Consider the following 17,711-nt stretch of genomic DNA (forward strand, 5'->3'; position numbering starts at 1 on the left):
CTGGCTGTTTTCACACCTAAGTTCCCAGAGGGGTCCAATTCAACAGGCATGCTCTAATACACACCTGATAGTCAAAGGCTTCCCATAAACCATTCTTTTGGCTGCCTTGCCTTAATTTATAGCCAAAGGAAGAACTGCCTCTTTCTTCTTTCATTTTTTCATGCTTGCCTCCCTTTACCTACCAGGTAAAATAAATTGTTTAGCACATCACTTGCTAAAGAATTATAAGACTAGGACTAAAACCTTTCCCAGTTCAAGTGGATTGAATACCACATCTCCCCGAAAAGTATGCAAGTCATCACACCACAAGCCAGACAGAAGGCAGGCTCTACTAGGAAGCAGAAAACACAAGAGTAGCATAAGATCTGCACACATTTCTTTTCATGCTATTTGGGTCATGCAAAAATACACTGCATTTATTGTACTTTGTATACAAAGGCACTCATCTACGAGAAAGAAATATGGTTTCTGATCCCTGCTCCCACAACTGATTTTATAATCTAATATTAAGCAGTCAGTTCATAAAATGGTTAGAGTGTCCTTGGAGCAAATACAAGAACCCAGCGTGTCCTGCTTTCCCAGAAGAATGACCCCCCTTTGGTCTACTGCTGTTTCTGAATTCTTTTCTAAGATTCACATCTTAGAAAAGCTTAGAAAAGATACAGCTTCAGAAGAGTGCTTGAGAACATTGCTTATGCAAAACAGTCTCCAGTCTAGCTACTAGCCTTCTCTGCTAGGAAAGAAGAAAAAGTGGTATTGAACTCCTGCAACACCTCTCTCACTCAACTCAGGTACCCGAGTTACAGATAGGGGCAGAGTTTCCATTTCATTCTGTCCTGAAACATTTACCCCACTCCATCAAATGTAGGAAGATTCTTGACTCCCAAGAATGTATTCTAGTTTATATTCACATAAAAGTCACCCTTTTTGGCTATATTTTCAGAGAAGTATGCACACAGATTGCTCTCATTAGATAATAACAAACTATAATATAAACATAAGTATATTTTTTATTTTTAATTCCAGCCCTATTCCTAACAATCTGGTAATAATTATCAGTCATTCTGCATTTCCACTGCTACTTTATTAAATATATTTTGTGCTTAATTATCTGAGGGCAAAGTTTTATTCAACATATTGCAATGCAACACAAAACAACTTTCAACCTTCAGTTGGATGCCAGCCTTTAAAGTTGAATGATAGTTTTAATTATTGGAGATGATAAAAAAACAGCTAAGGGTTATTCTAAAAAGATTTTGGTCCAGTGCTTTGCAGGGTGTCCAGGAGGCTGCTTAGCTGAGGTATCTCTTTATACAGACTTCTTTTAAATATTGAGGCGGTTGGTGAAACTAGGGATTTGATATATAAGATACAATAGAAATCAGAAGGAAAACAGTTGCATAGCACACTTTAGAAGTGTATGTGTCAACCACATAATCTCATCACATATGCTTTGAAAAAAGTAAGGACATAACCCTAGCCTGACGTGGGCCTGCGCAGATTTGCAAACACTTCTATATTATGTGATTGGAAACATTTATGCCACACAGATCTTTCACTTATCCCCTTCAATAATCCATATCTAAGGAGTATAAGGAAGAAAATTCCTGCTTGCCTTTTTTGTTTGTACTGTTTCTTAATTCTAAATTCAGCTGTTTTACAACTGTGGAGTATCTTTGGCTTTACAACAACAGTGCTGAAAACTAGACTACTACTTACTCTTCTATTACTAGTACAGCATGCAAAATGAAGCTTTTGGGGTGGCAGAATCATCAGATTGGTCAGTTCAGCTAATCAACTCACATCCAATGCTGAACTGTCAATCCTGTTAACTGTCAAAACTTTCTCCTACGGAGCTACCCCAAATTTCTGCTAAACAGTAATATTTAGTGCATAAAACATATAATATCTGGCAGGAGTTCCTTAGAAATAACATGAAAAAAGCTCAACGACTGGCATTATGGGTACTTTATATGCTTAATGTTAGCGATTGACTATTTTCAGTACTTCTGTATGAAGCCTTTATATGCCAAATAATTCTGAGGTTTTTAAGAACAGGAGTGACCAAAACCAGCTTAATTTCTATAACCATTTCAATGGCCTTCCCTAATTACTATTTTACATCCTTAACCAAACTCCTTGAGGTGGTTTCTTTCCTAACATTAGCCCTCTCAGTCTTCTGATAAATGAATTGGCCTTCATAGTTTACTAATTTGGCTCCCACAGTCTGCTTTCACAGAACATTTGTAGAATAAATTAATTCATACACGGGAAAGTACTTCTTATGATATAAAAGGACTATGCCATGTATGGTATAGGTGACAGAAGAACAAAACTGAATTGTTCTGAAACCCATAACATGAGGAAGAAATGCTTGCTTAATAAAAGGTATTCAGGCTTAGGCAAATATGTTTATTACACATCACTGCTTTTGTTTTAGAAGAATGTATTTTTTCATATTTTTGTTTGTATTTTTTAGTTAAACGAAATTTCTGTAACTTGAGGCATTCAGCAGAACTGCAAATTTGATTCAAGAGAGTAGATATGGATTGGAAGAAAAGATCAATCAGTCTGGAATTTTATTTCATTTTATTATCTCCTGGAGGAACTGTTATAGTGCAAAATTAACTCCTACAGCAACCAAATAAGGTTCTCTACTTTTCAGGGTGAAATGTTGCCATTTGTATTCATTCAGCACTCTTTAGGACAACTATTTCAGTCCAGCAGGAATTGTGAATGAATGGGGTCATCAAAGTTTGTCCTTAGAGCTGCATTCTAAACACAAGAGGAAAAATTGGAACCTGTAACACTGACCAAGCAAGACTGTTTTGAATATTTTTAAGAATCATTACATCTATAGCATCAAGAAGGATTCATGCAGAGTCTGTAGTCTCTGTGTAAGCTGCTATGCAAGTCTGGACAATGCAATCTTGGAAGCACCACTTCTGAAAGGCAATGGAATTCAAATAGATAATATGAAGACCTCACTTTTGTACATCCTGAGAATGTTTCCCAAAGTGCCATATCCCAGATCTGAGACTTTCTAAGATAACATCAAGTCATGATGTTTGCAAATATGGATGCAAAGAGCTGATATACAATTGAATTCACTATTGGATCTTTAAGGCACTATATGGCATAAGCAACAGTTTTTTGGTGCTGTTGTGCCAAAAATAGTAGATCATTGGGAAGGAACTGTTTTCAGAGAGTCTCAGTGAGAATAAGAACACAGTTCTAGCACTACAGCACCTTTATTTTGAATTTCTTCTCCAATCTACCTTACTCCAGAAAGAAGTAATTTTACTATATCATCCTGCCAGACAACAGATGAAAGAAGCAAAGTCAAGGATCCACTCTGCATTTTTTTTGCAGACAGAAGGATGCAATGGAAATACAGAAATACACAGCCTCTATGAACCCTCTTCTTATGGACTGCAATCTGCAAGAATCTTAAGCAGCACTGCTGGGATATATGGTTGCTTTCCAGACCTACTTCTCTGGTAAGATTACATAAAGGTCTGGGCACACATAAGCACCAAAACAATTTGACATTTCAATGGGCCCAACATCTCATATTCAGCTAATACTGAAGAGAAGAGTCAGTGAGTTAAAACCAAAAGCAACCAAACACACACATAAAATAGATTCAGAGATGAAACAACATTAAAATCAAGTGTGTTGCTGAATGTGTTGCACGATGCTCTCACTAAGGCCTTTAAGTTCAGGCTGTGATCACCCTAAGCATCCCAACACCCTCTAAAGAATTTCTGCTGACGTCAACACAAATCATGTACAGCAAAGGTCTATAATCTGTCTCATCAAAGGTGAATAATTTCTTTACACTGCATAAAGCTATAATTGAATCATTTGCTCTTGAAGGATCAGATATTTCATGTTATCATTTAAGGCCTTCTGTTTGTAGGAAAAGAGCTAAGTATGTAAACCCCCAAATCAGAAGGATACTTGAGTACATTCCTAACTTTAAACATGGAAGTAAAAGTGAACAGGACTACTAACTGTGTAAAGTTCTGCATAAGTTTCTAGGCAGAGCCTGAAAGGTTTACTGAACTTCAGTGTTAAACATTCACATAGAAGGCGTTCTTTTAAAATGGTTCTTCAAAGGGAATGAAAAGTTATGTGTGACATAAGCAACACTACCTCATGTAAACATAACTCTATTGATCTAAATAAAGTTATTATTGATTTATCCTGATGTAAATAAGCTCAGTATCAGGCCGCATCTCACTTCAGAGAATTAAAAATAATCTTTAAATGATGCCATTAACAAATTATACTGTAAGCAGCAAAGAGCAAATACCTTGAGCGTAGAACATACCAACAAGTGAAAGCTTCCTAAATTAACATAACATTCATGTTTAAGCAATCAACCAACCAACCATCCAACCAACTAACCACAAACATATAATAAGTATAATAAATAGATCTGAGCCTTTTCCACAAGAACTGGAGGTATCCAAAGGGTATTTACTGGTTAGCTCTTTCCCCATCCTACTTCACAACCTTGAGGTTTTCAGTTCTGAATTACTTGTTTCAAATTCGTTTAATTATATTATTTCTGAAAAAAAATTAAGTGAAAACATTTAGTCTGAATGTCTCTAGATGAAATAATATTAACTGCTAAAAATCAAGACATGTAGCAAACTATATATTCATATCTTCAGTGCAGAAAGAAGATATCAATTAAAATTGTCTTATGCAGTGGTTTGACCCAACCACTTCCATGCTTGTGCACTTTGTAACTAGACCAGAAAGGCAACTTTATCATCTTATCTAGAAAAAAAACATAATGGCCAAGGTAAAGGTCTTCCAGTCACAGCTCTATTCACTGTTCTGTTCTTCATATTTGTATTGGTGAAGTACCCTAAGCACAGTATTTTTTTCTTCACAGAATCACAGAATGATTGAGATTGGAAGGAACCTTTGGAGATCTAGTCCAACCACCCTTCTCAAGCAAGGTCACAGAAGGCTGCCCAGCACTGTGTCCACACGGCTTTTTAATATCTCCAAAGATGGAGTCTCTACAACCTCTCTAGGCAACCTGTTACAGTGCTCTGTCACCCTAAAGTAAAAAAAGCTTTTTCTTAGATTCAATGGAACTGCCTGTGTTTCAGTTTGTGTCCATTGCCCCTCATCCTGTCACTGGGCATGACTGAGAATAGTCTCCCTGTGTCTTCTTTACTCCCTCCCATCAGATATTTCTACACACTGATATGATCTCCTGTGAGCCTTCTCTTCTCCAGGCTAAACAATCCCAGCTCTCTCAGCCTTTCCTCCCGTGACAGATGCTCTAACTCCTCCATCAGCTTCATGGCCCTTCACTAGACTCGCTCCAGTAGCTCCATATCTCTCATATACCTGGGAGCCCAGCACTGGATACAGCACTGCAGGTGTGGCCTCATCAGGGTTGAATAGAGGGCATTACCTCCTTCAGCCTCCTGGCAAGGCTCTGCCTAATGCATCCTAGTATACCACTGGCCTTCTTTGCCGCCAGTGCACATTGCTGGCTCATGATTGACTTGGTGTGAATGGCAGCACAACCCTCTGGTGTGATAGCCACTCCTCCCAGTTTTGAAACATCAGCTGACTTGCGGTGGGTACTCTCTGCCCCATCATCCAGATCATTAATGAATAAGCTGAATAGTATTGGACCCAGTACTGACCCATGGGGTACACTGCTAGTGACTGGATTCTGACTAGACTTCATGCCACTGATCACAACCCTCTGAGCTTGGCCGTACAGCCAGTTTTCAGTCCAACTCACTRTCTGCTCATCTTGCCCATTCTTCAGAAGTAGAAAAAAAGAAGAGCTCCTATATTCTTTTATAAAAGAGATGAAATGATACAGTGATAGAGTCTATTAGCGCAGGGTTAAAATTTGCTTCCCCCTAGTGAGGCTGGCATATATTTATTAAGTCCTCTTCAGCCCTGGAAAATGCACTTCTTTCCATTTACATTGTTTTAAATAGCGAAATGCTGTTTTCTGGCTTTTTATTTAAAGCTATAATTTTCTTCTATTCGATGTTTTGCCTAAGAGGTACATGGGAGTCTAGCTCTCTGCTCTGATTAGTACTGGACACTTACTCTGTTCACCAAATAGATGACTGCTTTCCTGCTGATAGTTTAAATAAATGAATATGATTAGTGGTCAGCAGGCTGGACAGTCCACCTTGCTAATACATATCTGTCTTCCTTATTTTCCGAGGATGTAGAATTTCTTAAGTTACAAGGACAGTTGGAGAGCTGTGCGCTACCACAATTTCCTCAGCGCATGTGATCCTTTTACCTTTAGATTGGTGTTTGTGTCTCCTCTTGCTTAGAGGGACATGCATAATTGCTGCAGAAGCAATTTGATGAACGGATCAGGAAGATAAAGTAGAGCACTAACAATGCTAATAAAGCTTGTAGGTGGATTTCAAATTATGAGGGCCTGTGTGTCTGAGTCTAGTTCATGCAAGTGGAGGAAAAAAGAACCATTTTACCAGATTATTAAAAATAATTGTCCAGTTTAAAGACATGTGAAAACAGGTGGAACATCTCTCTCTACTTTCATGTGCTAACGCTTATTTTAAAAAAAGCCCACTGTATCATGCCCCCTTGAATATGTACTGCTATCTATGTCTTACAGCTATTTTTATTAAAAATTAAGTGCAGTACCACATATTGGTATATTATATTTGTCAGCTACCTTGACTTTATTAGACCATGAAAGGGAGTGTCTAGCAGATGTCTATATCTTGGCGATTCACCTTTTAGTAAATTGCAGTAATTTTTGTAGCATCATCTCTGAAATGGATTTGATTGATGTATCAAGTTTCTTTAGATCTAGAATCAGCCTGACTCCTCCTGCCCCTGGGGAATTATGAAATACCTGGAGTACAAGCCATCTTGAATGTCTTCATGTGATATAGGCTAAATGGTGCCTTGGAACATCTGTTCCGGTAGCTCCTCCAACGGAGATTTCTTTCTATAATAGAAAAGCTTTGTGAAACAGTCTTTGGGACCCAGATACCTGAAGTGAGCTCCTCTGAGAAGGAAAAAGTACTTCAGTTTGCCTTGCTAATCAAATGTGCCCTTCAGATTTCAAACCAAAGATTTTCAGGGGTAACTGTCACAGATAAAGGAAGCTCCAAAAGCAGCCTTTTCTCTTACTCCTTCATTCATTTACTTCCCATTTGGTTTGGAATTTACAGGTTAGGTTATCTTAACAAAGGTCATCTGTCTGCCCTTTTTTCTAAGATATAAGTGAAATTGGATTCAGCTTTTCTTTAATGGGTGCTGTAAATAAGGGCTTTTCAAGACTACTGTGCTTTTTGATAAGGTAGACGGACACCTGTTCTTTAAAGAAATTTAGTACATTTAATAGAAGTTTAAAGAGGATATGCTGGCCACTAATGGGSAATTTTAAGCATTAATTTTAATTCAATGGATTATACGCAGAAATATGAGCACAGAATCTGGGACTCGGATCTAAAAAGTCCTTTTGTTTCTTTAATTGGTATTGTAAGATTTGTAAGAGTGCTGCTTTAGGGTGCTTCTGTATCTTCCAAGTCCTTTAGCTCACCAATGACTAGACTGGAAAGATGTGATTTTCAAAAAGGCCAAAATGGTTTGAAAAAATGTCCCAATATTTTCAGTAAGAATTATGTACCTATATTGTCTATAATCTTTTGAGAATTCCATTCAAAATTCACTTTCTGTTTTCAGAAAGTATGGGCAATGACATGCCAATGAGGTACTGGAGTTTCACAGAATTTATCGTTTTCTAACAGAAAACTGAATTTGGTTTAGGAAATGGTATCTTTTTTATCTTTTTCCCTTAATTCTTGGCTTTGTGGACCTATACTTGCTGAGTGAACTCTTCTATCACAGATGCTAAGATTTTAATTATTTTGTCCACCTAGACTATAATTACAGAAATTTTCTGAACTGCTATGAGCTACAGGGCAAGTGACAGAAACTTTTATGAAAACTGTGCAGGCATCCTACTCTCCAGAGGATAATTCTGCATTTTGTTTCTAAGGAAAAGAAGAGTAAGACACATTCAGACTACCTGCCAAGGTGCCTTAGAGGGTGGATGGTGGTTTAGTACAATATTTAAATTGAAGCGAGCAGTGAGTGATTCAGACAACTAAATTCAGAGCTGCTAGACCTAATTTTCCCATATACTCAATAGATAAAGGCAAATGCCATATTCAGACCACCTATTTTTAGACCCCCTAACTTTGGTTGTGCTTCATTTTCCTGGAAAATAAATGGTCCAAATTCCACCAGAGTTGCTTTTGTTATGAGCAGAAGAAAAAGAAATGACAGGATCCCTACCAAAACCAATAGAAAATAAACTATCTAAGAAAACCTGCTTTATTAATTAGCTTTTAGACCTCACCAAGAACAAATTCTTCTATCAAACCCCACTCCTTGGCATAAAGAATGACATATTACTTTCCTCATTAATTGCTAGTAACTCTACCTTGTGAAACAGCTGTGCTATAATTGGGATTGTCCATATGGTGATTAATACGTTGATTCTGAAAAGATCATAAGATAATTTTCTTATAAAACCTATTATCATCCTTCCCATTTTATGAGCTTTTTTCCTAGTGGATAATATTTTACATAGAATATATATAAATATATATTTATCCATAAACATATGTTTTATCACTGGAATACCATGGGATCCTAAGAAAAACTTGACCTGTATGAATTTTAATTCTATGTAATATGCAAAGCAGATAATACAGGTACCTCTGTAAAATTCTTAACTTGCAGTTSTTAACCACAGCCTACTATATATGGAAGGAAAGCAGTTAAAAATCAGTGTTACCCTCTATAGGTTGACTAGGACCACTTAACTGCATGTGTAACTGTGCTGGAATAAGTAAAGCACTGTGTTTCATAATGTCAGTAGAAGTAAATTGAGTATCAAGCCTGCTGGCTTGCCAGAAGCAATTTTCTTGAGCTCTTGTGTTTTGTTTGAGTTTTTTTTCCTTAAATCATTTTTTACAGTGTAGATTCAAAGTTTTTCATTTCAGCCCAAACCACAGCAACAGTTTCGCCATGACCTAAGCACCAACAAGCTCAGTCATCATCATCTTTTAAAGAAACTGCTAGACTTCCTGCACTTGCCCATCAGGATAGCACTAGCAGTTACACACCAGCTTGATCTAAGATAGCTTCTCTTTCAGGTTCTGAAACGACAGAGTTCTCTGCAAAAGGAAATGGCCTCCCTGTTGCATCAAATTCTTGTGTAACTTTTCAGATCAGCTATTTGTGTTTTACCAATTTTGTTGGCAAATTTAAGCAATTGAGAAAACGCTACAGATTCAGGTATCTGAGAAAATGCTTATAGCCACCCAGCTGGCCACCATCTTGCCTGAATGGAAAGAATACTTCCAAAGCCCTTCTCTAAGATTTAAGATCTGACCTTACAGAATGCTGAAACAAAAGTCATACAACTTTCATACCTGGTTGCTAAGAGGAATCCAACTGAGGAGTGCTGAAAGCTTTTCTTATATTTTTATTGGTTAGAAAGGTGAATCTACCCAACCAAAAACGTGTTCCCTGGAAATGGGAACAAAATACTTTTTAGATAGCTCATTAATTTTTGCATGATTCTTTCATTTCACCCCAGGGCATTATGATGTCTGTCATCAGCATATGGACTCTTGTGTAAGTGGGCAGCGATTATATATTTTAGAAAATACTAGTTATATAGAGTCCAATATCCCCAAAAAGAGGAAGGTGAATAGGTTAATCACAATGCTACTACATTAATTTGGTTACTAACAGGGACATATATGTTTAAATGGCATTGATACCATGGTATTAAAACCAGAAAATATGAATTTTAGAAAGACTTTATCTATGTAAACCTTTCACTCTCTATATTTTTAATATAATCAACTAAAGTACACAACATCCAAGTCTCAAAGAACCAAAGTATATTGTAACAGTTCATTCTGAATAGTTTCTTGGTGGAAAAAAATTGGAGGGCAAAATTTTCAAAGGGAATAGGCCCATTTTTGCTCACAAAAAATTATCTGCAAACTTGTGACAGAATTTATGTGGGCAATCACTGACATTATGTAAGCAGACCCAGCAAATACACTTGCAAATGATCAGTGCAGGCATCCAGCTGTAGCTGATGCTTTGCTTGTACCTTTGTGAATATTCTCCTGGTAACTGCATGCATTAATCCATTATTTGGATTACATTTTTTGCAAGCATTTTTAGCACAAACACACCTCCACCCTCCTTGTTTGAAAGCGCTGGTGTATTAAAAAATATTTGGAAGACAGACATTAAAATAAATGTTAAAAGAACACAGTGGGGTATATTTTCAGTGTGGAGCAGAGAGATTTAACTGCATGACTTCCATTAGCTTTAATGAGAACTGCACAGCTAAATCCTCACACACCACACTGGAAGATTAACCCAGAAAACATACAGTGTTTACTTTTTACTAATACTCTGATTATTACCACGTTCTTCCTCCTCCTCCTCCTCTTCCTCCTCCTCCTCTTCTTCCTCCTCTTCCTCTTCATCCTCCACATCTTCACCTTCCTCTTCATCCTCTTCTTCTTCTTCTTCGATCTCTTCTTCTTCTTCTCGATCTATCTCATCGTCCTCCTCCTCATCACCTTGCTCCTCATTGTCATCAGAATATTCTTCTTCTTCTTCATCCTCTTCCTCTTCTTCCTCTTCTTTTTCATCCATCTCCTCTGTGCCATCAGTTTCATAGCACTCATCTACTGAAGAGTTGTCTGCTTTAACCACAAAGGGTTTTCTTTTGGGAGCTGGTTCTTGGGGTTGCTTATCTTGTGTTTTTCTTTTTTTTGCCAAAGGACAGCCATAAACACTGTTCAAAAATAAAAGATGCATATTATTACGCTATCCTGCAGATTTCTGTAGGTCAGATTGTATAACTTGTATCATTTAGTCATTTATTCTAATTCTATACCATGATTAGTTGTTATTCTCAAAATACATGTTTTCAAACTGAAATGCCGCTTAGGCAATAATGACCAAGGGGCAGAACACTTACAAAACCTCTGAACTTGCAAACAATTATTATTTGCCTGAAAATGTCACATGCGCATGCCAGCATAACATTTACAGAACTAATACAAATCTGTGTTTTTCTTTCTCATTCTTTTCTCTCTTTTGCATGTTCCACTCTTTGTTAAGGCAGATGAATGTAGTTAAAAAATAGCAAACTTTTACTACTTGTTAGCTATTAGTACAATAATCAGAAAAAAAGCAATACCACATAATTTTGTAACAGTCAGTAAGGTTTTGATTGTGTACAATTAAGATGTGTTCTTGTGCTATGAAAACAGGACTGCATTCTTAACGCTGTTGCTGTTGTTATTATTAAAAATAATGAATTGCTCTTAAATTTTCCATTGTTCTTCCCCATTATATGCCACAAGGCTAAATAAAAGGGAAAGAAAGCTCCCTTACACAACCAAAAGTAACAGTTTTCAGGGCCAGCGTTAGAAGTGTTCTCACATTGAAAAAATCAAACATTAAATAAAATCCTTTGCCAGTGAAGAAAGTCAAACTTTTCCAAAGCTAAGTACCACTTGCGCTCTGAACATTTTAATACAGCGTAACATTCCACGATAGCCATAACAACATTTCAGAGTTTTGGACAATTGTACTATTTTTCTATTAGACTAGCCACCTATTTCTCAAACGTTGTATAACCTGTGTTTGTTGAACGTGATCATCCTTGCATAACCCCTATAACCTTCTACAGAGGGTGATCGCACACACTAATCACTTTTTAAAAACTTTCTCTTTGAATTTCTTTATTGTCCAATTGTAAGTGCTACTCAAGCCACATTGCTTTTTAGTCTCTTTCCTGTGATTGACTAGTTTTGCGACATTTAAACTGTTCTCACTAGTCCTTTCTGTACATCAACTTATTATCTCCTCTTTACATTATATTTTCTTACATCTTATCATGATTACAAACCACTGAGGATCTTTATCATTTTCTTCTCTTCTTATAATGTTTCATATTCACAGACCACTGAAAAATAGGGTTTGTCACAGCACTTAGTACCATAGACGTGTTCTTTGCGGTGTCTGCATGGTCTTGATCTTGGCCAGATTTAATTGCATTCCAGTAGCTATGCATCCCAATTACTTTACCTGCTACTAGGTAGCAAGCAGTCCATTTTATATAAGTGCCTAACTTCACCACTGTCTTACTTAAATTGCAAAGTTCTTGCTCACAGGGGGGCCGGTTCAGTTTGCTTATCATACACACCTAAGGATCATATGTAGTCACCGAACATGGGTATGCATCCTGGAAAACCTGCCAGGGAAGAACTCTCTGCATAACATAGGCACCACTAACTCTCTGTGTAGGGACTGTAGGTGTCTCTAAAGTATAATTCGGTGTGCCTAAATTAGACAACAACCTTCATCCATTAACACTATCGAGAACCAATAAGAAAATTTTGTGCACCTCCTTCTAGTCAGATTCCAGTCCTCCTCATCCGGGAGCAGGTGTGTCATAACACTATATATAGTTTGCAGAAATGGACACCAAAGCGAGGCCTAATGGTGCAGGCTCAGTATAGCCAGAGGGGGAATAAACCCACAGCCTCCAAACCCAAGCAATGTTCTCCAGTCAGCAGGTAGCGTGGTATATGCTGAGTAAGAGCACCCCTTTCTAGAAGCTGAGCTCCTGTGCAGCTGGCTGCAAGAAACTCACAGTCTGATACTACACAGCAGGTGAAAAAGAGCCCAAAYCTTTTCTACTCTTAGAACACTAAGCCTGGGAAGGGAGGAGGCCTAGGCTTCTGGTGTCTTCTCTTCAGACTATGTTTCTATCCAAAGATTCTTCAGTGTAAAACTTATTAATATTCTGGAATCCTTGTTCCTAGGTTCCCACTGTTGCTCTCTGCCAAGTCATAATCCTGCCTCCTGCCTGTGATTCTTATACACCTAGTGAGGACAAAGTTGCTCAGATTCAAGAGGAAAGATAGAACATATCTTCATGGAGAACATCACAGAATCACAGAATGGTTGAGGTTGGAAGGGACTTCTGGAGATCATCTAGTCCAACCCCTCTGCTCAAGCAGGGTCACCTACAGCACATTGTACAGGATCATGTCCAGGCGGGTTTTGAATATCTCCAGAGAAGGAGACTCCACCACCTCTCTGGGCAACCTGTGCCAGTGCTCTGTCACCCTCACAGTGAAGAAGTCACATCCCACATTGTCACAGTCAGGGCAGAAATGGGAGTTCAATCCCCATCAGTCTATGTAGTATCTAAAACCTGGGACAAAAGAGAAACAGTATTTTTGTAGTTCTGATGACATCTGACTTATTTTAGAGCTTCCCCTGGTGATATGGAAAGACTTTAGGAGCTATCTAAACTATCTAAATGGAGCTCTGAGAGAAGGCAGGGAAGTTTTTTCTCAGAACAGGAATTTCCAAGTGTGTGGAGTGTCCAAAGAAATGGCTGGATAATTAGAGAGGAACCTGTTTCAGGCAGGTGACTAACAGAGGCTGCAGTCCTGGAAAACAGGATTGAATCACTGCCTGGGGCTTAGGTGGATTTTAGAAACTTGCATACCAATTCAGTGAAATTCAAGCAGATAGGGTAATATTAATTGAGTGGATGTGTCTTAGTTTCTTGTCTTGGTTTCTGTTCCTTCTCTTTGTGATTTATATTACCCTCACTATAGATTCTTCAATGTCATTCTCATTAAATGATATTTTCTCAAAATCCTGATTTTCAAAGACGTGAGTAGACTTAGACCCAACAATCCCTAGGATTTCTTTTCTTCCTCCCATCATAACCTTCTTAGAACATTATAAGAGGTAAAGATGATGCTTCAGACAGCTCTGAGTTAAAACAATCAAGGATAAAGAGTAGAAGTAGAAGCTTAGCTGTTACAATTTTTGGCCACTGGAGATAAATTAAACTTGAATTTGGTCACAATAAAACCAGAATGACCCCCCACTCCCACATATTTGTTCAATTAAGAATCACAGAATCACAGAATGGTTGAGGTTGGAAGGGACCTCTGGAGGTCATCTAGTCCAACTCCCCTGCTCAAGCAGGATCACCTAGAGCAGGTTGCCCAGGACCATATCCAGTCTGTTTTTGAGTATCTCCAAGGATGGAGACTCCACAGTCTCTCTGGGCAACCTGCTCCAGTGTTCAACCACCCTCACAGTAAAAAGTTTTTTTCTTATGTTCAGACAGAATTTCCTGTATTTCAGTTTTCTCCCACTGCTTCTTGTCCTGTCACTGGGCACCGCTGAGAAGAGTCTGGCTCTGTTTTCTTTACACCCTTCACTCTCCACACTAAATACCTGCAGAAACTTTTCATTTAGCAGTGCCTGGAAGAAGTCCACTAGGAATTCACAACAGTCTAGGAGCTGGCAAGGAAGACAGTATTATAATAACTACATCTATTTTGGTTGTAATTGCTGTTTTAATTTTTGTATTTACTGTCTAAATATAATTGTGTATGACTTCTTAGATGCAAATTATTAGTCAAAGGTAGAAAGGAATTGTCATCATAATAATTTTTGTCCATTTTTAATCTTTTTTTTTAATCTTTAGCTTGATGCTTTTCTACACAACATTTTATAAATTATGTGATAATCTAAGACATCACTCAGGATTCAGGCCCCCTTAAAGTGCCTACCCAGCAATGGAAATCAAAGCCAGTTAGCTGCCTAATCTGTTTTGATGCTTTTGTAAATCTCATTAAATAACTATTTGCAACTTTAGCTATCAAAATAAAGTTGTGAATTCAAATTTAGTTGGTTATCTATTCTCACTGTCTTTGCTCATGCAGTAAAAATTCAGGACACATCAGCAACTAATGGAAATAAGCACATTCATATATTTTACAAGGTTGAGACCAACACTGTAAGACTGAGGAAACTGCCACTTTTCTGGGGATATCTGTTATGTTAGTTAACTCTGAGTCAGTTTTTGTAAACTCCTTCCTAATTACTTTGTACCAATGTGCTGTTCATTTTCTCTATGGTCCTGAATTTATTCTTGCCTGTGCTTGGATTTAGAGTTTACAAAGCTAGCATTACCTGGCTTCTTATAAAACCTTTAATGTAGAGTCTTGCACTGGCTTCCTTCTAGTCTTCATCTATATACCTAGTCTGTGAGAGTTAAAAAAAAAATTGAGCTCTTTCAGAAGCCCGGGAAACAGGCCACCAGACCTGGAGCCTACTATTTAGCTGCCCTATTTTCTTCTTTTTTTCTCTTAACCTATTCTGCTATCACCCTTTGTTTCATTAATTTTTCAGATTCTGCCTCCAGGACACTTCTCTCTGTTTCTGGCATTTTCCCTTTGGTCTCTATGGTGAGCACACCAAGGGAAAGGAAGCGTTTAGCTTCCCAGCAGTCTCTGCCTCATCTGTCACTAACTTCCCCCCACAATCACATAAGGAGACTACAGTCTTTCTCATTGACCTCTTGTTCCTCATATATTTGTAAAATCTGTTATTGCTTGTCCTCATAGCTTCTGCAATTTTCTTTCCATTTTCAGTTTTGGCTTTTGTGATCATTCCCTTATTTGCTTATTTTTTAGACTTGTTTATCCCTGCTCATAGCAATGACCCCATTGATTTATCTGTCTTGTATGCTTTTATTTTTTCTTTTATTGCTCACTGTATTTCCCTGGTCCACTACGTTTGTCTTATTTTCCCCTCACACTTCAGCTCTCTTGGCTTTCAGTAGAATACATATTTGAGCTCCCTGAAATACACTTTTGAATATTACACGCTTCTTTTCTGTATGTCTCAGCCATTTCAGTTTTTCAGAAGCTATCATAAATAATTCTTGTGGAAAGAATGTTTTAGAATTTCATAGTGATAAACTCCAAGAGGACATATAGATATTAATAATTAAAGAAATTGAATAAATTGTATATACATTTATACTCCTCAGTTAGAAGATGATTTTTATTATGTTTTGAAACTCATATGCAATTTTTATTCATTAAAAATATTCAGTGCTACTCATTGGTAGCAGGACTCTTCTTCAGAAAATATGCCTTTTTTCCCCCAAAGTTCAATTCCTTGATTTTGAATAACTTTTGATACAAATGTAATACCAATTTTCAGTATAATTGATATGGTTATTATTTCTAAGCTGTAACAATTAAGCATACCTCTTTAACTATATATAGTATAGAACCAGAGAAACAGAAGGGACTTTCTAAATCACATTAATGATTAATGTTCTCTTCTCCATAATATGCTACCTCACATATCACAGGTGGGACATGACACACATATCTGGAGGAAAAAAACTCCTCTTAGAGGCGTTCATTTCCCAACATGAATTATAAAGGGAGCCTATGTGACTAATAAAGCTTCAGTCAACTTTAAATACCTAATTTAGATAAAGTGAATCTTATCTGTCATGTCTACCAGCCTTCTTTTTTCATTTTTCTCTCTTTTATAAGAATCTCTTATTTCAGAAGCCTTGTGCTATAGACCCAACTTAAGCAAAATAAGAAAATGGCAATATTATGCCCTAAAGCTGAATAATACTTTTTCTTGGAGGTCTCTTTCTTTTTTTTTTTTTTTGCATTAATATTTTGAAAAATCTTATAAAATGTTTTTGCAGTCTAAAAAGTGTCCCAAACAACTCTGCTCTCACTTTTTTTTTTTTAATGTGAGAATTTAATTTAATGTAAAACATAATATTTGGTACGTAACAGGCACCTAAAAATTTACTATATAGAAACCTAGTGAAGTTATCAAAAACATGCAAAACAGGCTACCATTTAATGATGCTCTTAAGTATCTGAAGTGTCAATGAGGTGCAATTTTAAAGAAGTACAGTTGAGGACAGCAGCTTAGGAAGAGTCTGCTTCCAAGCAGACTTCTGCCTATGGATGGCTTCATGCATGAAGTTCCCAAGGCCCTTATACTTGTCCTACTGAATACGGTAAGTATCACTTTTGGTTTAGACTAGATGACTTCCAAGGTCCGTATCTCATGATGATGATTTCGGGGGTATTCAAAAAACAGGCATTTTGCAGATAAGTCCCAATAAACCCAATCCGCAAAGTATATGCAAATCCAATTAATTTGCATAACTGCATCCTATTAAATCACTCTCAGAGTACTGACTAGATTTAGCATAATGGGCTGATCCTTATAGTAGTTGACCAGAAAATAAGATATTTGGATTCCACTGAGCCCTATGGCTTGAACCCTTCTGGCATTCCCGGAGGATGCCCACGCCAGCAGACTGTGGGCTATTCTGAGACAGAGGTGGCAGCACTCTTCATCCCTGCTGCCAAAGCTGGACCACTGAACTGATAGGAATGAAAGAACCATAATAAATTCAAAGAAAGAGACTGACTCCAGCCTAGCGATTTATCTTCTCAATTGCAAGAATAAATTCCTGCAGCAAAGGACCATTTTTCATTGCCATTTAAATCAGTGATTGCTTAAAATATGGTAAATAGCTACAAGACAGAACAGCAAGCCCAGTGGCAGGTCATAGCTGTCAGACTGTAGAATCAAACTTCTTTATGGAAAATGATTTTTCTTTCTTGGCCACRCTCAGCAGGAGACTTCTCTAACCCATTGGGCTTGCTTGGCACCAAATAACTATGTTCTCTTCTATTTAAACTATAATAAAAAGTAAAAAATACTATTTAAGATATAAAAAACCTCAT

At 37.4% G+C, this 17,711-nt stretch overlaps 1 protein-coding gene across 4 annotated transcripts in view; it reads right to left on the reverse strand.

The window, feature by feature from the left end:
* MYT1L (myelin transcription factor 1 like) overlaps positions 1-17,711 on the reverse strand; it is a 131,341-nt gene that overhangs the window by 94,757 nt on the left and 18,873 nt on the right. For all 4 annotated transcript variants that reach the window (XM_026080499.1, XM_026080498.1, XM_026080497.1 and 1 more), the window contains exon 4: positions 10,506-10,879. In XM_026080499.1, the coding sequence (XP_025936284.1) occupies positions 10,506-10,879 (374 nt within the window). The remainder of the gene's footprint in view (positions 1-10,505; positions 10,880-17,711) is intronic.

This window comes from Apteryx rowi, unplaced genomic scaffold, assembly GCF_003343035.1.
Source record: "Apteryx rowi isolate R43461 unplaced genomic scaffold, aptRow1 scaffold_523, whole genome shotgun sequence".
Lineage (NCBI taxonomy): Eukaryota > Metazoa > Chordata > Aves > Apterygiformes > Apterygidae > Apteryx > Apteryx rowi.